The sequence below is a fragment of the Sciurus vulgaris genome (assembly GCF_902686455.1).
Source record: "Sciurus vulgaris genome assembly, chromosome: 5".
In the NCBI taxonomy this organism is placed as follows: domain Eukaryota; kingdom Metazoa; phylum Chordata; class Mammalia; order Rodentia; family Sciuridae; genus Sciurus; species Sciurus vulgaris.
In genome coordinates this window covers 116,229,209-116,249,285 of record NC_136465.1, presented here as the reverse complement: position 1 = coordinate 116,249,285, position 20,077 = coordinate 116,229,209, and the positions used below count along the sequence as shown (strand labels likewise).

The window sequence follows — 20,077 nt, the reverse complement described above, 5'->3', positions numbered from 1 at the left end:
GTTCAGAAGCCTTGCCCTCCCCTACGACCCACTGACCCTCCCTGTCCCAGACCCAGAGCCAAAGATCTCTTTTACTACTGGCTCCTGTTTTCACTCTCCATGCTGCTGGGCCTTCTGTTTTCTGACAACTACCTCCCAGACTGGCCCCTAAGGAGTTCTGGCAAAAAGGAGAAATTTCTGTCAGTGCCCTGTGATGGTGCCTAGTCAGGGTCCTGGTAAGTCTTCCTTCCCCATCCCCACAGAGGGTAGACCTAGCTAAAAGGAAGGCCTATCTGTGCAGAGCCTGCTTGCTTCCGGCCAGGGACTGTATCCATGTAACACGTGTGTTTACATGTAAACACATATTTCCCAAGGGCCAGCTCTAGGCTGCCTTCCAAAAAGGAGGAGTGAGGTCACCAAGCTGGGGAGGTAGGGAAGGTTTTGGGGGTTCTCCAGCCCATTCCCACCCTTACTTTCCCTCTGCCACCCTCCCATAGGAATACCATGATGTGGGGGGGGGGGTGGCAGGACCATAGAGGAGGGAGAGGCAAGGAAAGGCTGCTTTCCCAGCCCCCCTCCCTCAGCGAGGGTGGCCACATCATGCCACCAATTCCAATTAACTGATCATCCATAACTCAGCGTTGGGGGGGGGGGAGGTTGCAGAAGGGAAAGCCCAGGGAGGGAGCCGGGTCCCCTTGTTGTACTTGATAACAATTATAGTTTAAAATCATAGCTTGCCGGGGCTCGGCTATATTTTACTTGATAACAATAAAAGTGACACATAAAGTTAACTGTTTATGTTTTATTTATTAGACTAAATCTGCCAGCGGTGGTAGGAGCGCTTGCCTCGTCGCTACAGCTTTTATAGGGCTGTAAAACGTCATAAATCAGTCTCGCGGAATCGCCCGCACTCTTTGTGTCGGCGGCGGCGCAGGGCTGGCGGCCGCTGGCTGCCTGCTCCCTCCTTTCCACGAAAAGTCGTAATGTGATTTTTTTTCCCTCTGATTTTATTATTATGATCGCCGCCGTGATTAGTCAATCTACCTTTAATTCGCCGCCCTACGCTGCCTCCTCCCAGCCCAGCCTGGTTGACACTTGAATAAGTACCTTTTAAAACGGCATAACAACTATTTGAGGGTTTAATTAGAACATCTGCAATTAAGGGAATGAGGAGGCAAAAGGGAAAAAAAATAAAGCCCTTGTGAGAGGGAGACTGAAGGTAGGAGATTCCCAACCTTCCCTCACCACCTTTGAGATGTGGGAGAGGGTCCCCACTTCCAAATTAGGGCTCACCTTGAGGGCTGGAATGAGAGGGAAGATGGACCACAGGTAAAGCTCAAAGGAGACGATTCTAGTCTGGGACTCTAGCTGCCTTTCCTGCTCCAATGCTTAGGTCCCCAGCCCCAGCCCAGGTTCACCAGGACCAGTGCTTGGTCCAGTAGGAGCTGGTGCTTGGTGGTGGTGGGGGGTCCCTGCATAACCACTCCCTAGGAGGACAGAGTCCTGTCCCAACTGTCACCAGCTAAGGAAGGAAACAGGAATCTCCTCTTACAGGAGATTCCTAAACTAAAGTTGATGAAGAACCCCTGCTCACTTGGTTCAGGACCCTTTAAGTATGTTTGGTTGGAAGAGGAACCTGAAGTTGTGAGTGAGGGAGAGGCAGTACTTGGTGGTTGAGAATTGTGTGAGGGTTTTCCATTTTGTAATTGATGGGGGGGGGACATTAATTAGTGGTTGCTGGAAGAGGGCAAAGGGAAACCAGTACTGAATCTGGAACTACAAAAGTTTGAACTATAGCCTCAGACTGCCCCATGGGAAGGTTCAAAGCTCCAGAGAGCTCTAGTAGGGTGGGGGGAAGGTTGGTGAAGGGAGAGACACCCTTCCATCCCCACCCCCAATCTCTCCTCTAGGCCTGCACCTGGTTCCCACCCCATCCCAGATGAGAATATTCTTTCCCACCTGGAGAAGTGAGCTGTCTGCCTGGTTCCCCTCCTTCCGGTCTTCACATCCACCTTCTATCAGCCCTGCTCCCCATTTCAACCCTCTTTTCTTCAACCCTCACCCTCCTGGACTTATTATGGTCATTGCCCTTCCTACTACCCTGCTTATCCTCTGAGCTCTTGCAGGAGGGTCGAGGAGACCTCTTTGGGCCAGTGTGAGTAAGTAGACACAGAGGGTTCAGATACTTCCCATTGAATGTCAAGACTGTCTTTGGTTATTAAGGTTAACAAAATATGAATGCATACATGCTATTAATACTTATTGAAATATTAAATATCTCTTATGCAGCCATAAATATGCAGAGTTCTTATTACAGGTTTGCACAGCAAATTCAACATGAATATCCAGAAAGTAAATGCTAGGTGATACCCCAAAATGTGCCCACGCTTATCTACATTATTACAAAAACCAACCAACCAACCAACCAACCAACCAACCCCAAACTCTTTTTAGGCTCCTATAGCTTAGTAGTAAGGAAATCACCTATCACATGAATAAAATGCCTCACCAAACATACACATACAAATATTTTTACCTGGATATTATTATTACAAGTATGGAAATAAAATCCTTTTGGAGGGCTCCTGCACTTAGCAATGGCTTAATTGGGATGGAGAAGAGGTTCTAAGACATCTGCCTATGATGAACCTTGTATCTGATCCTGTCTTCCTTTATGCTTCCCCTCCTGCCTCTTGCCTTGCCAGCACAAGGACCTCCACCTCCATCTCTGATCTGCCCTTCACCTCACTCTGCCCCAATTTTATTTTTTATTTTTTCTGACTACCTTTTGCCAGAATCCAAACGCTCTCTGTACACCACCCCCAACCCCATCTCCTTTCTAAATCTCGATCTGGTTTCTCTTTAGGAAACATGTTTCAGTACAAAGCGCTTCCCTTCTGACACCACTGAAGAAAAATATGTGTCCATTGTGTGTGAGGCCTTATTGTGCCTGGATTACCATACTGACCGTTGGATAACCCATATTCCTCCCCTCCCCAGTAACAAGCTGCTGGCTGAGAGACCTCAGCGGCTCCACAGATTCTGTGCTGCATTAAAATCTCACCTCTCACATTCCCTGGATCTTCCAAGGGAGAAAAATAAATGAGAGAACCAATTCAGAATTTGGAGAGCAAAGAGAAAGAAAACGAGGGTCATTCCTTTGCTTCTCAAAAGTGCAGGGTTTTTTTTTTTTTTTTTTTTTTTTTCATATATGTGTTTTGTTTTGCATTGTTATTGTTGATAATTTAGGGATTAAAAATTGCAACATGTCTTTTTCCTTTTCCTTTTCCTCAAATAAATAGACTTTTAGATGGTATGCAATCAGGCAATTCATTTCATTTAGATCTTTCTACCCCCTCCCCTGCCAAAACATGAAAACCCCAAATTAAAACAAGACCCTATGCCATTTTTCTTTTGTGTGTGTGTATGCGCGCTCATGAGTATGTGGATATATGTGTGTTTTTGTCCCTTTCTAATGCCAGCAGGCCAGGCTAATATATGCAAAAGAATATGCAAATACTTAATTGATTTTTTCTTAAATCTCTTGTCAGTAAAAGTAATGAATTGGTCTAAAATGATTTTAATAACCCGGACGTGTCACCAGAAAATACTCAACCTTTTTTTTTCCTCCTGGAATCGCTTATAGTCTCAAAAAAAAAAAAAAAAAAAAAAAAAAAAAAAAATCATGGAATGTTAATTTGCCCCCCTTTAAAATATTAAAGATGAATTTCTCTTGTTTGTTCTGAGACCATAGGCAAGGTCCTTCCGTGGATTTCCCCCGCCTTGCCATGCCTTCCTTGAAATTCAATTTTCCTCAAATCTCGTTTAAAGTGGCTTTTTAAAAAGTGGCCGCATTTTAATATTGGTTAGACAGAGTGACCTGCATTTCACCTCGGGTGTTTGACTTGTTCCAATAGGTCACTGCCATGGGGTTATTGATGGGGAAACTCCATTGAAATTTGTCTCTTCGCAAATGGCCTTTAGATCTTCCAGCGAGTTCAATAACTAGTTATAATGTGGAAGGGGAAAAATGAAGGCCCTGGGCTAACGAATTTGATGTTTCATTTTTATGCTGGAGAAATTGTTAGTTAGAGGTTGGGTTCCCCACCCCCTTCTTTGCTCATCCCAGCCTCACTGACCCCCCCACTCTCATCCAAGGCTGCTGGATTATAATACCTTTAAAAACTTGGTTTGGGTTGTCTCTTTCTCTCTTGGGTGCAAACTCTACTTCTTACTCTAAATATTGTTTTGTTCTAAAAAATTCTGAAGTGTGGACACAGGAAGCTTGCTCTGCTGAAGGTTTGAAACCTGAACTTCTTTGTTAGGAGAAGGACTTTTAAAGGAGCCTAAATGTTGCTTGAAAAGATCTAAAAATTAGGCCGGCCTTAGTTTACTGAGTGCTCGCTGGCCCAATGCTCCCAGAATCGTGGAACAGAAAGAAAACTGGAAACCCTTTGGGGGTTTGATGAGGATATCTCAAGATGCCCTAATCTATTCTTGGCTTTTGACCTGCCCTACTGGAGCAGGCACCCCAAACCAAAAAAGGCAGAGGCTGGAAAAAGCTAAGGACAGAGGGTGGATTTCATGGACCAGAGAAGGGAATCCTAGGATCCCTTAGAGTCAGAATATATGGGGACATGATCGGATACTAGCTTGCCAAACTGTGGTCCTTCACAAGGAGGGTGCTCCCGGAAAACTCTAAGACCAAAGACAGTGCATTAATGAGCAGAGAAAAATGACGGAGTTGATGGAGATTTTATAAGGGGTCCCCCCTTTTTCCCCTGGAATTTTCAAGAAATGGGAGAGAAAAGGGTAGAGGAATGAAGGGAAGGTATTTATTCTATTCCTCCCAACCACAGCCAAGCTGGGGAGCCCTTGGCTCCTCCAGAGAAACCTCTGTGAAAAGGGACTATGCAGAGTCCAGTCTCCTCGGTCTGACCCAGTCATACCAGATCATTACCATTATTAACCTCAGTAATAACAAGAACATCTTCCTCTCACAAAACAGAGCTCCCTGTGTGCCTTATTTTCTCTTGTTGTGGGAACTGTTCCTTCTCCTTCCCTTCCCAAAGGGATCCAGTTTCTTTATCCCGAAGTTTCCCCTTCCCCTTTAGCCCACTGGCCTCCCACTGGCCTCCCAACAGTCTCCAAACCTGGCCCATAGATCAGAGTCAATCCAAAGGAACACCTTGAATCCTGGGATGGTGGGATCAAGGTCAAAGGAAATTTAAGTGCCTGAAACTAGGGTGCTACCTCCCTCCGTCCCCTCAAACCCAGAGGCAGCATCTTGGTGCCAATCTGGGTTCTCAGACAAACTTGCCTCGGCAATTCCGTGGCACCAGTGGGATCTGGGGAGCAGCCTTCAACTGCAACTGTGCATCTCAACCCCATAAGAATGGGGAAGCCGGAGAAGAAGCTATCCGCGACTTCAGGATCTGCTTGGGAGAGGGCACAGACTGCTCTTCCCAGTCAAGCAGGAATCAATAGCGATCTGCTATAAACTTCCCCGCAGCAGGTCCGCGCGCTCCAGCCAGGCGGGCAGAGACATCCCCACGCCGCTCGCTCGCCTCGGTCCCGCACTTCAGCCGCCTCCTCGGAACCCAGGACCCCAGCCTCGGGCCTCGCCCCCTCCCTATTTTAATTACGTGATTGATTTTCTCTTGGGCCGCAACAGGACGCCTCTGCCTCCGACTATTTAAATCTTTGGGCTCCCTTTTTGTATTTCCAAGTCCTCCCGACCGAGTGCAATTCAGAGACTGCCAGCCCCTGGGGCGGGCGGCGGGCGCGCACCACGCGGCCTGGGTCGGGGTCCCGCTGCCGCCTCACCCTACAGCCCTACACTCCAGCGAATTGGCCTTGCCACGGTGTTAGGCGCGACCAGGTCTGCAGCCGCCCCACGGCGCCGTACTCTGATACTGTAGTCTTACCCATTCGCCTCTCTGAATTATTTTGTGCTCTATTATTCTCTGATAGAAAAATAATGCTCCCTGTTTGGGTCATCACTTCATGTCTGGCCTCAGAGCTGGGATCTCTGCGTTTTTGTCGTCACTCGAATAAAGTGTGTATCATACAGTCTGCGTTGAGACCTAAGGAAGCAAGGACGCCTGACTCCAATCTCTCAAGGAACTCAAGTTCCTTTCCCTAAACACCTGAGCTCCGCGCTGGCGTGTCAATAAGCGCCTGGAGAAGCAAATTCGGCCACAACTTCACGTTACTATGCGCCAGTGGGGCCGCAGAGCTGGCGATCCTGGCCGCGCTCCTTAAGCAGCAGTACGCGGTTGGATTTGATTTCCACTCCATGGCCCCAGACAGAGGCCCCCTCACCCTGGCAGCCCCAGCGGGCACCCGGCAGCAGGCTCCAGGGGTACAGGAACTAGCGGTTCAGCCCCTTCCACCGAGGGGACTGAAGGTGAGGCAAGGAAGGGGAAGGGGGAATTTAAATTTAGGAGAAGAGTAGATCTAGGGTGGGGAGAGGAAGGGGAAGACAAGAATAAAGAATAGGAACCCTTTCTCCCATCGTAGCTGACCTCTTTCCCTTTCTCTCATCCAGGAGAAACTCTTTTTCTCTTCCAAACGGCTTGTTTTTCGCTTAATATTTCATTTACATACAACAAATAAACATGTCTCTGCTTATTTTACCATGTCCTGTGCATTCTTTGATCCTTTCTAATGAGGTAACAATGAGTTGCTAGTAGCAGTTTTTTATGTATATGTGTATGCGATATATGTGATATATATGTGCATGTGTATATATATTTATATCCATATTTGTGTGTATATATATATATATAAATATATTCATTCTCCCCTCAGGGAGAGTGGGTGTTTGGAATGTCTTGCTCACTGCAGAAGTTCAGTGAGGCTGAAGTTGGTCACAACCTTCTCCCAGTCCCCAGACCTTCAGCACCCAAATTCCTGCCCCCATCCCTTCCCCCATATCAATGTTGCTGGGTAAATAAGAGTCCGCCTGCCTGGCTATTAGGATTCTGGAGACGTTGGCATCTGTAGCAATCATTAGTCAAAGCCGCAGAAGCCAAAGGAGCGGAGGAGTTGGACAGAAAAAATCTTGGAAATGATATACAGGAGCCACCAAGGCATCAATCCCCGCCGATAAGAGCACGACTGCCGGGAGCCCGCTTAATTGGGCTTGAGGCACCAAGAACAACTGGAGAGGGGGCACCTACGGGATGTACAATGACCCTGGCATCATGTGGGACTTACCCTTCTCTTTAAATTTCAAAACCTTGTTAGGGTAGTGGGGTGGGGGAAGGAAATCTATTTGCCCCTCACCCTGGGACCCAATAGGAACTACAGCAGAGGGCTCTCCGCTTTCCTCTTTGCCCCTTCTCTTTAGTGGCTGCCTTTGCAGGTCTGCAAGTTGGGGAACATGGGTTGGGACCTCCAATCACAGAAGCAGCCTAGAGAGAGGAAGTTATCTCTAGAGTGGGCAGATAACAGTTGGACTAGAGTTGGAGTTAGCCTTAGCAATAGTGACAGAATCACTTGTTTTAATAGGCAAGACATCCAGAAGATATTCATTCCCCACTCACCTGACATCTTTATAGATCAAGAGAGACAGATACAGAAATGCAGTAAGTTTAAGTTCTTCTAGAGGGAGATCTACACCTACACCCAGATACGTGCATTATGGAACTATCTCTAAACATACATTCAAACATTTTAAGTTTGCAGAAAAACTGCAATAACTATACAGTTCCCCAAATATGTAGCTTCAATATATGGCCATTTTATGGGTTAGAGCCCTTGAATAAATCTAGATAAAAATTTCAAAATAAAGATTGGGCAACACATACATAGTTCTTTCCAATTGAGAAAAGAAACCCACCAAATATTCATTTAGATGTTTGGAGAGAGCTATACCAATACATCCCAGCATATAATCCAAACTTTATAGAAAGATTGGCAATGTACACAGAGGAATCCAACAGAGGACTATGTTCACTATAGATCTATGTATCTAAAGATCTATAAGTCTGCAGTTAAATGTGGAGCAGAAAGGAATGTGAAACATACATCCTGATACATAAAACAATCTATAAATACATTTTCATGTATACAATTATAGGAGTGCTCACCTCTCTACAGAGACACATGTATTTGCTGGTGTGCTAGGAATGGGGAGGATTTTCTGGTGTTTGTAGGTTTGGGGTGTCCCAGCCCAGACTTATCTGGAAAATGGTTCAGGGAAAACTAGAGCCTTCTCAAGTACTAAGGGGACCCAGGAACTCATATAATGTATGGCTTCTGCAAATAGGAGCATTTCACTGGCAATGAATATGAGCACTGATGCCTGCCCATATCCCCCCCCCCCCCACACACAAAGGATCCTGATCTGATGTATTCCACACTCTAGGGGAGGAATCTTAAATTCTTTTTCCTTCAGTTCTCTAGCCCATGGATGAGAATGGGTAGGGACCTGTGGAGGTTGGGACGTCTTTGGTAGGGGAAGGCTCATTAAAATTACAAAATAGAGTCCTTTGGGTAATATATATTTTGTGTGGAAACAGCTTGGTAGAGAAATATGTGAGAAGGCTGTGGGCTTTCACACACACACCCCTGTACCCTCTTAATTACATGAAACACAGTCACAGACTTCAAATAGTTTCCTCCATTCCTACAGTACTAGATGAGGTCTCTATATTCCTCATTCTTATCTCTTTCATAGCTTTTAGGAGTTCTCTCTCTTCTACAAGATCCCTACTTGTCAAGAAGCTGCTTAGGGCTAGGAAATGAGGTTCTAGGGAGACAGCAGCCCCAGAAGAGACAACCCATGGGAGTCATGGTATCTGCAGACAGACTCTGAAGTCTTTTGCCTTTAAAGTTAGTTCCTTTGTGATTAAAGGGTTGAGAGACAGAGATCTGTACTGGCAAAAGAAGAGTAAAGGTTGCACAATTTTTGCATCTGGAACTTTAGAGGAGGGGATCACCAGCTGGCCCTATTCCTATTGGAGGCAGAGAATTTGGAGGATTCTGAACAGTTTTTTCCCTTCTCGTTTACTAGGGAAGGGAAACAAGGAGGAGCTTCAGGTGGGCTTGGGGAAGTGCAATCCAACCTAGTTGGCCAGCTTGAGGAGAGTGATTTATAAAGCAAAACCTGAGATGCTACTTCCTGAGAAGTCACCAGATCAAAACAGCCTCCTCTAGGTGTTTATGACCCTATCTCCACTCCCAACAGGAAAATCACCCTCAATAAAACCTTGGCCCACACCCCTATTCTCCACCCAGGAGATGGGGAGAGACTATCTGAAATGAGGGACCTGACCTTTATTCCCTTTAAAACACACACACACACACACACACACACACACACACACACACACACATACTGGGTTTCAGCCAGAAAGTTGACTATTTTAAAGAAGTTTTTTTTTTTTTTTCTAGAAAAGATTTTTCTCTAATGCTGGAGCAAAGAAACATCCCTGAGAGGTTTGGAGGTTGAGCCTGGAACAGCTCAAAAGGGTTGATTACATGAGTCTAGCTTCCTAGGCCCCCATGACCCCACAGCCCAACATAACTCCGTCTGGGCCAATAGGACTCTGAGGGTCCCTAACCCTATCTGAAACCAGCTAGCAGAAAGAAGGAGACTCAGCACTTGTCCAGGGCTTAAGGGGTAGAGGTGGGGAGGGCAGGACAAATGTTTCCAGACTGAGCTGATGAACAGAATGGAGTGGGAGAGGATTGGGCAGTTGACTGAAGGCTGGTTTACTGTGTCCAGCTCAGGCTTTTCACCTCTATTAAACCATACTTAGAATGTACATAAGTTTCTACATGCTCAGCTATTCTGGTGTTTAGGGACAGGGAATGAGGGAAGTAAGGATCTCTGAGAGAAGAACCGGTCTGCCCTGCCTCTTTGAGACCTATGATAAAATAAGAAAAGGTCTCAGGAATATAAGCCTGCACGTTTAATCTAGACTAGTTTCTTCTAGAAAAGGAAGATCACAGTAGAATGGTAGAGATGGTAGAGAATGGCTAAGAATCATGGTAGAACTAGAGATGTAGTCTCCTCCCTACACCAGCTTATCATACCTTCTAAGGAATGGTCATCGGAGTTGAACAAGGTCCTGGATAACTTAAAAACCTAGTTCAACTGTGTGTGCTAGGCCCCACACAGTACACACACACACACACACACACACACACACACACACAGACACACACAGCTTCCCCCTTTTCCACCTTCCCCTTAGGAATGGGAGGGGGAGATGAATCCCAGGGTTCTGTTGGGCTCAAGGACAAAGAGATCTCTAGCACCACAATTCCTAGACCCGGACTGGTGATTCCTGGGGCTCCTGGGGTCCCAACAAAGAAGCCAGGGAGATTTTATCAGGACAAACAACTAGGGGTTATAAGGACCCAGTAAAAGGGGGAGGGATGGAAGGGATATGACTTCCTGTCTAACAACCTAGTCTTCTCCTTATATTGAATCCCTAAGCCAACAAGCCCTAGATTAGCATCCTGATTACAGATTTTCTTTTTTCTCTACTTCTAAGGGCTTCAGAAGCTCTAGTTCCACTGTAGAGGAGGCTGAGAGTAGCAATATTCTCCCAGTTATAGAGATTCAGAGTTAAAGCCAGAAAATGATGTTTCGGCATTCCACTTCTCAAAAACAGAGGAAGCAGTTACAGACCAAGAGCAACAAAGAAACAGTTTACTTGACCATTAGGAGGGTTTGAGGCCCTCTGATGAATCTTTGCACCCAGTGCCTGCATGGACAGAGATAATCTCACCATGCCTCTCTCCTCCTTCATCATGGAATCTTGTAAGCCCAGTGTGAGAAGTCCACACTGAAAGTGAAAGCCAGTCTCAGACAAGGCTACCACATCTTCTACTGAGGAAAAATGATTATGGGCTTTAATTGTAACACATAAAAGAGGCAAATGGAGCGGTGTGGTTGAAGATGACTTAAGAAGAAGGATCTCAATGATTTCTGAGAAGAGTTGCCCTCTTCCTGATTTCTCATCTTAATCCTTCCTACCTGGCCTGTGGCATTGTCCTTAACCCAGAAGACAAACAAACAAGCAGGAGTGTTGACAAAGCCCATCTCAAATCCAGCCATCCCTCTTATTCCCATATCCTATCCTTAATGCCTCCAGAGGAGGGCTTAGAGGTCCAGGTGGCACAGCCCTTTAAAACTCCTGCTCCTTAGCTTAAGGAGTATAGGAAATCAGGAAGAGGAGGGTAAGGGACCCAACCAGAAAACTAACCCTGGAATAAAGCCCTGATGATGGGGTCAGTGGAAAGAATGCCCAGGTCTGGATCTACCAGTGGATTGGCTTTGGGCCAACCCAAGTGTCAGAAAATGCAAGCATTTCTGTCATACATGTATGCTCTCTATGCTATCAGATGGCTCTTGCTTAAAAGAAAATTGTTATCCTTTGCTTGCTCTGATCTGACTCAAGTAAATACAACATCAATGACCATGTCCTTTGATAGCTGTTGGCCAGGACATAGGATCATCACCTAGTCTGTCATCACTACATACATATTTTTTATCTGTTGCTGGAGATTGAAACCAGGGACTCCTACATGCTAAGCTCATGCTCTATCACTGAGCTACACCTCTAGCCCTATTACTACATCTTGTTAGAAGAAAAGAAGGGTAAGGAGCTTAAACAAATTCATCAACTCATTAATAAGGAAGGTAAGGAGGGTTCTGATTTTGTGTTCACTCTTTTCCAGAATTATTCTCTTAACTGGTTGAAAGTTATTTGACAAACTAAAAAGGTACTCCACACAATTTTCAAAATGAATCTCCACTTTTGCCCCCTTCCCCAAACCCTTCTCCAACCATAATTGAAGCAATTTAACAAAACTAATGGTTCCTGGAGCATTTCCAGAAAGATAAATTAAAAGGGGTATCCTTTAATTGCCCCCACCTGCCCCCATGAGGATCAGAAGGAAATAAAAACTTCTAAAAGGTAAGTGTATAGGGAGTAATCTTGGTCACAATTTGAATTCATAGTTGGAGTTCATATCTACATTTGCACTGTAGCCTAATTAAGAGGTGAACTCTATAAAGCCCAGAAAATTGTCTGTGATCATGCTGGCAGACATGGGAATGTTTCAGAGTGTACTCCCACAACTTCAGCTCCCTGTACAACTGAGATTGATCTTAATATTTGACTTTGTTAGAAACTGAAAACACAAAGACTCCATACAGCTGGTGCAAGGACAGAGAGAGGGGGCTTAGTATCTTCCTCTCCACATCTGAGATAGAGCAGAACCAGGAGCTAAGGGCATGGTGAGAAGAGAGAAAGGAAGGAAAGGAATGGAGAGGAAGAGCTAGACAGAAATCCAGGCACTCTTTTGCTGATTGGTTGGTTGCCACGTGACCCTGCTTAATGCATTGCTCATTGGTTGCTTGACCTCTTCTAGGGTTAAAGAATTAGGAACAAAATTAGAGGCCTTATGGGTTGGCTGGGGCATCTTAGTGCCTGATTGTCTACCCATTCCCCTCTAGGGATGATCAAATGCAGGCTCCTGAAAGTGGGTGGAAATCAAGAATCTCATACTCCTTTTGTGTTTGTCTTGTTTCCAGGTGAAAATGACAAAACAGTAAAAAAAAAACTGACCTGACTAAGGCAAACTATTTAAGGGGAGGAAGATCTATTGTTATAGGAAGAGTGGGTGGTATTTAAATGGGAGTTTTGAGCCTAGAAAACAGAAAAGGGGGTGAGGAAGTCATTGAATACTTCAAGAGATGCTGGCTATGTAAATCTGTAAGACATAGAAATACACACAGCCCTCTACACAAAAAGGGAACAAAACTGAGACTTGACTAGGGGTTAGGGAGAGTGGTGAAGTCTTGCCAGGGTGTGGGACTTTGGTTCTGGCTAAATTCCTGGCTAAAGACCATTGAACTCTCTGCTAGGGCCCTGGGGAGGCTTATGGGAATGGAAGAGTCAAATTATAGACCAGGAAAACTGCCATCTCCCCAAGCTTGGATGGGAAAGTTTCCAGAAACCCTCAAAATTACAGACTGGTGGGGAGGAGAGCATAGAGGAGGACAGGTAAAATGAGGAGCAGAGAACCCAGGAGTAAACGTTTTGAATGGGTTACTGGAGAGAATCCCCTGGGATCCTAACACTTCCCAGGGAAACAAAGTTCTCAGGGAAGAGGATGAGGGAGGCCAAATCTTGGAAGACAATGATTCTCACAGTGACACGTTGCTTGGCTCCTGCTTTGGGGTCTCTATCTTCCCAGAGTCTGCCTCATTATTTCTACTGTCTCTCTCCTTCCCTAGTCCCTTGGACCTGGGCATCTGAGTGGTGCTAACAGCATTCCCTGTTCATCACCCAAATGCACCTTTCCACAAAGCTGGTACCCAGACCCCTCTGGAACTAAGGCAGCCTCCCCTTCAGGAAGTTCATCCCTTTTTCTCCTCTCCCCTTTCCATCTCCTGTTGCCTTCCCCCTGCTTCTGGAGCAGCCTGAGTTCACATGTTGTCACTTTCCTGGCTTAGCTCCTGGTGACAGTGACTCACAGAGTGAGTATGCACACTCAGGTGTGGAGGACATGTGCCTCCCATACCTGATTCTTCTGCTTCTCCTCCCTAGAAAACTGAAGGGATGCTCCCCAAAACCCCCAGGGTTGGCCCCAGGATACAATGCTCAGATTGGGTCCTGTTACCTCCATCCCCTAAGGATCACTCCTCAGGATGGAAAGCTTTTCTAGTCCAGCAAAGATATCGTCTCCATTTTCTCCCATCCAATACACATTTACACTACATTCACAGAGAAAAAACCTCTAGGCCTCATGGGGCCTAAGTTTTACCTGAACCAAGGACTAGAGATGCCAGGAAGATACCAGCAGCTAGAGGCAGGGAGAAGCATAAACTGCACTGGCCCCAGACAAAGACCCCAGACTTTGGAGACTGGGATTGCTGCCCACCCAGGCCTAGTGGTGAGGGGCGGAGGAGAAACTTTGGGAGCAGTCCAGGCAGCAGCCTTTGGGTCTGAAGCCACAAAGCCCTTCTTCCCTGCCTTTCTCCCTAGCTTCCCTTTCTGCCTGGATTCTGGGCCACTAGCCAAGGACTGAACAGGCCCCTCCCTGGAACAGGAGACCCCAGAGGCACTTTGCACTCGTGTCTAGAGTTTACACACTCCTACAAACAACAATCAGAAACAACCCATGTTTCTACTGCTGGCTTTCTTCCCAACTGAGAGGGAGAGAGAAGACCTTGCAAAACTCTAAGGAACCATGGCTTCTTCCTGGCTTATATCCAGAGAGAAAAAGGGGTAGGGATGAGAGGACTGGTTTGGGAAGACAAGTTCCCCCCTTCCTACTTCCTAGCCGCTTCCTCTCTTCTCCCGCCCCAGCCTGGGGAGGCCTTCCTCCCTCCCCTTAATGAGTAGGAACTGCCTTCTTTCAAGTGGTGGAGGCGGGGAGTTAGGTAAATGGGAGAAAGAGTCTGAGAGAAAGAGAAAGAGAGAGAGAGAGGGAGAAAGAATTAACTTACAGCGTTCGCCTGGGATTCATTTGCGAAGATGTAACCTCTCTCACCATCATCCCCAGCGCCGTAATCCCCTCTAACTGCCAGGCCCTCTGTCCTAGCATTAAACCTCACCAGCAGCTGCGTGGCTGGACAGTTAAGATTATATATGATGTAAATATATTGTGGGTTTGTCAGCTCTCCCTACACCATAAAACTTGGTTTAATGACATCACGTGGTCCCCCAAGAGCCACTCACGGGCTTGCCTTCGGGCCATTCACATAAATAACCTCCAAAAGTTTCAAACTCTTAAATTCACATAGAAGCTGTGCCTATTTTTCTAATGCTCAGTTACACTAAAAAGCCCTCATGCTTCTTATTTGCCCCACCCCCACACCCCCTTGCAGGGTGGGGAGGGGAGAGAGGGTGGACATTTATTTATTTATTTACTTACTTGCTTACTTATTTCCATAAGGACCTGTCGCCTTCGTGGTCGTGTTGATATTTTTTCTTCCTATTTTTTCCTCCTCTCTCCTCTAATTGCTCAGAGTGGGCCGTGTCCCCTCTTCCCACTCCCCCGGGAAGGTAAGTCATGCTTCTTCCCCTTCTTTCTGGCTGCCAGAGTGGGTGGGTTCCAGGGAAAAGTGCAGAGGCAGGTTCCATGGTCTCCTTTTGGGACCCAGAAGCCTCTTCACTTACTCCTCCAGAGCAGTACCAAACCCTGGTACTTGGAGATTGTTCCAGGAGGCTGACCAGTGGGGCAGCCTCCTCTAGACCCTAAGCAGAAGCTCCTGCTCAGGGAAAAAGCAAGGGTCTGGGCCTCACCCACCCCCAGTGTAGGGGAGTAGATCCAAGGCCTGTGGCTCCTTTGCCGCTGCTGGCGCTGCTGCCGCTAAAGCTGAGGCTGGGCCTGGGTGCAGGCCTGCAGACTGTGACAGGAGGGAAGAGAGCAGTCATCTCCCCAAGCCTGGCCAAGCTGAGTCAGTCCTTCAGCTCTTTCAGGGAAGGAGAGGCCCAGACCCTGCTGGGAAGAATCAGTCAGTGCCAGATGGGACTGGTGCACCTTGCCTGGTGGGTCTGAGCAACATTGTCCCAAATCACAGTAAAACCCTTGGTTCTCCCAGGTCTGTCTCCTAGGGAGGAAGCATAGGCCCTCTACAGCCTGGGAAGCTGGTGCGGGTGAGTGCAGGCGACATAGCCTCTTAGTTAACTGTTACCCACCGGAGAGACGCCAGTGCTTCTTCATGCTTCACTGCTCGCCCAATAGTTTTACTCAGCATGGAGAAAAAATTAAAATAACTCCCTGAAGAAAATTACACATTTTATTTCAGAGAGGGAGAGAGGGGGAAGGAGAGAGAGAGAGAGAGAGAGAGAGAGAGAGAGAGAGAGAGAGAGAGAGAGAGAGAGAGAGAGAAATGTTAGTGCTGGGTTGGGTTGACCGGCTGTATGCAAGTTGAGGAGAGATTATCCCTGGTGCTCTAACCTGGCCTGAGTGCAGTTTGAAGGGGAAGGGTAGTAGCAATGGGTGCTAATCATGGGGTGAAGAAAGGCTCTTGGGTCTTCTAAAAATGATGAACTGATAGCCTAGGCAGTAGGATGTAGCAAAGTTAGTCCTTATAATAAATCCAAGGAACATCACCATTAATAATCATAAATACTTCTCTGCCCCTCCCCAGAGTACCTCTGCTCCCTTCCCTCTTGCCTGCCAGAGCATCTCCCTAGCCCAACTTCAGACCCCCACCCTACCAGAGTGGGGGGCCTAGGCTTAGCTCCAGGAAATCACCCCATTGTGGGAGGTGGGAGAGGAAATGCTGTAAAGTTTTATGGACCCTTCTCACATTTGTTTCTCCTATAAAGTGCTTCCTCCCCCAACTCATCCCAGGAGCCTGGAGGAGAGAAGAGCAGAGCCTGGGCCTAGACCAGATTCAAATACCACCTGAATTAGCTGCCCTTCCTCTCCCTAGAGGCTGCTCTCCCCCTTCACACAAAATCTGAGACTGAGCTAAATGATGGCAAAAAGACAAGACATAGGCACTTATTTATACAGCTCTTATCCCAGTTAATAGTTCCGCATAGCTCTACACCCTAGAAGAAGAGGGAAACCATTTGAATATTTCCTGCCAGGAAGGTATACACTGCATATTGTCTTCCTTCTCTCATCTTAGAAAGCTGAAGCATGTCTAGGTCAACTCCCCCAGCACCACTTTGCCCAGCAGTACCCAACTCTCTGGGAGGTCCTTCTGTAGCCAAATGGGTCCTTAGACTAGGGGCTCAACACTCTTATGCCCAGTAAAACCCCGCGACCACCTAGCCCTACGAGAGATCTTCGGAGATCCATAAGGGCCTGAGTCTGAGCACGGCGGAGCCAATGATCCTCCCTATACATTAGCTCTGGTATGGAATAAGGGCTACTTCCAGTCTAGAAGTCTCAGATATACCCAGCCAAGGTAGAAATGAATGTAGAGGCCCGAATACCCTAGGTAGCCAGCCACAGCATGGAAAATTCGAGTATGGAAAGACGAGGTGACCTCCTCTTCCCTGGAGGTCCTTCTTGGAGCTAAGAATCAAGAAAATAACTTATGTTTACTTCCCTCTTCTTGCTGTCCCTAGAAGCACCTAAGAAATATTTTTTAAAGGAGAGGCTTAAAGACTGTACCTATACCTCACAGCTCATTTAGACACTTTTCCCCAATACATGCCCTAAACAAACAGGAGCCACTGCATCTTTAGTCCTGTTCTCTCTTGGTCTTTATTTGATATGACAAAATATAGTTTCAGGAAGAACCTGGAGTCAATAAATAGTTGGGCAAGAGCGATGGAGCAGGAGGGAAAGAAAGTCATGGCAGGAACTTCCATGTGGGATGGTATGGAGCCTCTAGAATCACTTTCTGGGGTCCTGTGGCAGGAAACCCCCAAAACTGAGCTAACTAGCGGGCCAGCTCTGCGGACCTGAGAGGGCATGCAGCAGGATCGGATTGGATAGACTCCCAGTCTTTTTTTGGGGGGGGAGAGATTTGGAGAGGTTAGGGCAAGGAGAGGGCCCTAAGGCCATGTTCAGTCATCTCCCTCTTTCATATGCAAATCATTAATAAGTGAAGACCGAGTTTAGTCGCTATAAGGAATCGCCCGAATCTGGCAAGAGACTGCCAGGCACAAGCACTCTTGCACCAGCTTGCAGCCGCCTGGCCCGCCTAACAAGGAACAAAGGAGAGCTCAAGGCCGGAGGTCGGGTCGAGGGTCCTGTGGCCGGCAGGGCCCACCTAAACTCAGGCGGGCCGCACTGGGGCTGCTAGCTGAAGAGGCGGCCCGGGCTGAGGTTTGTTCAGCACCAGCCTGCGGTGTGCCGCAGCCCTCTGGGGAGGCCCTGCAGAGTTTGCCCTGGGCCCTGGATGTCCAGCTAAGCTGAGTTGAGCTGAGCTGAGCTGAGGGGAGATGGGGCAGTGCCGGTAGCCTGGCGGGAACCCTGGGTTGATGGGGATACAGAATGCCAAGTAAAAGCGCTTGTCTGTGAGGCCCGGGAGCCAGTGCTCCAGCTCCCACCCCGCCCAAAAATATAGAGAGAAAAACCGAAAAGAAAAGGCGCAAGGAACCCAAGCCGGCTGGGGCGCTCTCTGCGGGCCTTCCCACTGACTCTAAAGAGCTTCTTTGCTTTTCATTTTGGAATCTTTCTTCCACTTCATCCTGCGGTTCTGGAACCAGATCTTGATCTGTCTCTCGTTGAGACACAAGTTGTTGGCGATCTCTATGCGCCTGCGGCGAGTGAGGTAGCGGTTAAAGTGGAATTCTTTCTCGAGTTCCAGAGTCTGGTAGCGCGTGTAACTGGTTCGGGACCGCTTGCCGTCCGTCTCTGGAACATAAATCCCCCCAAGCCGGGAAGGGGTGAATAGCTTGCAGCACCCCGGCGTCCCACCCCAACCCCAGGCCCCCCACCCGCGGCCGGAGGGAGAGGAGGCGAGAACCACAAGACAGGCCCGGTGGGCCGCAGGCGGGCCGACCCAGCCCAACGTAGCCCCGGGAGACGCGCCTCCGCCCAGGCAGGAAACTTTCCACCGCAGCCTTCACTCAGCAGCCGGAGGGGCTGAGGGGGGGTGGGGGGAAGAGGGAGACCCAGGCTCGGACCGAACAATAAGCACCCTCGAGATCCGGGCACCGGGGACCCCCCTCCCGCCCCTCCCGAGTCGCTGGAATCCGCCGGAGCCGCGAGCGCCGGCCGAGCCGGCTCCGCAGGGGAGGGAGGGAGGGAGCCGCGGGGGGATCCCCGCTCTGGAGCCCCGCGCTCCTCACCCTTCAGATCCCTCTATTTTTTTAACTCCCTCCCTCTCCCCCAAAAATTGAATATTGCCTTTTATACACGTTTTGTTCCTATGATCCAATTATGTCGTCGTAAATTTGGGCGCACACAGCCTCTAAGCCTTTTAGTGGACAGTTTTACGAGCCATTGATGCCTGGATCGTAAAATTTATGGCCGCAGGTTTTTTTTCTTTATTTGCCCCGCATGGCCTATAAAACCCAGGCGGACCCGAGCGCGCAAAATGAAGTCCTAAAGTTTACCGTGGCTCATGTGCAGTTTGGTCATCCACGGGTAAATCTGTGGCGGGGCCGGTGGCTGGCTCAGTCCGGCGGGTTGCCCTGTCTGCGCCTGCTCCTCTTTGATCTCCCCACTGCTCTTAGCTCGCTCCTCCAACGCCGGGCGAGCTGCCTTCTGACTGTACATCCCGGGGTTCAGAGGAGCCGCTTCGTCTCTGCCCAGAGCGTGTCCCGGAGCGGCCGCGGCGCTGCAGGCGGGGCGGTCGGGGTGAGCCCGGGGGTTGGCAGCCATGTCTACCCCGTGGAGAGAGTTGGAAGGCGCAGGCGGTGGGAAAGTGATGCTTAAGTCCAATCCGCCGTAGCAGTACCTGGATGCCTGCACCTCAGAGGCCGATCCATAGTTCCCACAAGTTTGCATGTTATAGGCAGGGATATTGGGGCTCTGCTTATAGAATGAATTGGCTACGTAGGAGCTCATGGCGGGGAGGGCCCAAAAAAAATTTCTGCACCCTTTTTGATTAAGGGTGATTTGTGACTCTTTGAAGTTGAGGGGTTTTTTGTTCTCCAAAGTGCACAATTTATAGGTGGAGATATCTCTTTCTTTATCCTATGCGCTCTTCCCAAATAAGGGAGCCTTAAATAGAGTCACGTGACTGGAACGGCCACTCATAAATTTGGCTTGATGACCTCCGGGAGGTTAGTGATGGAAGCCGGCGAAACGCATCTTGATATGTTGGCAAAGCCCAAGCAAGGGGGAGAGGGAGTGAGAGAGAAAGAGAGGGAAGGGGGAGAAAAAAAAAAAAAAAAGCTTCTTGGAATTGGGGGGTAGCCGTGACAACAAGCCCACAGCGACACCTGGTGTCTATACTGAAGAATTGCATCTTGAAGCGCCGGTCGCCTTCTGGCGGCTGGATTTTTCTACCCTGTGGAGAAGCTGGTTGTTGCTGCAACAAATCCCTGAGCTGGCCTTTTAAATTCTGTTTAAATTGAGAAGAAATAAGGTTCCATTTAAGATACACAGAGGTGCCTTTTTAATACATAGACCCATTCTCCCTTCCTCCAAGGCCTTCCAAACTTTAAAAATGGATGAGGAAAGGGAATTATGTAGGGTGGCTGGC

At 48.0% G+C, this 20,077-nt stretch overlaps 2 protein-coding genes across 10 annotated transcripts in view; both read right to left on the bottom strand.

The window, feature by feature from the left end:
- Positions 1–20,077, bottom strand: part of HOXC4 (homeobox C4) — a 60,311-nt gene that overhangs the window by 2,882 nt on the left and 37,352 nt on the right. For 2 of the 9 annotated variants that reach the window (XM_079140979.1, XM_079140985.1), the window contains exon 1: positions 133–3,621. The exons of 5 other annotated variants lie outside the window; for them this stretch is intronic. The gene's annotated coding sequence lies outside the window, so the exon portion shown is untranslated. Of the gene's footprint in view, positions 1–52; positions 3,622–20,077 lie in introns of those variants that run through there. 2 more of the 9 variants (XM_079140980.1, XM_079140981.1) reach the window with 2 other exon arrangements.
- Positions 17,391–19,889, bottom strand: HOXC5 (homeobox C5). The gene is made up of 2 exons (XM_079140999.1): positions 18,984–19,889; positions 17,391–18,279 (listed from the first exon to the last, which is right to left on the bottom strand). The coding sequence occupies exons 1-2, from the start codon at positions 19,435–19,437 to the stop codon at positions 18,065–18,067; spliced, it is 669 nt and encodes a 222-aa protein (XP_078997125.1). The 5' UTR covers positions 19,438–19,889; the 3' UTR covers positions 17,391–18,064.

What these genes read in the sequence shown, in the direction of transcription:
- HOXC5 (XM_079140999.1), bottom strand. Translation starts at nt 19,437, where the DNA reads ATGAGCTCCTACGTAGCCAATTCATTCTATAAGCAGAGCCCCAATATC. An exon ending in CAAACTGCACATGAGCCACG is followed by an intron (nt 18,280 to 18,983) that starts GTAAACTTTAGG and finishes TTTATGTTCCAG; the next exon opens with AGACGGACGGCAAGCGGTCC.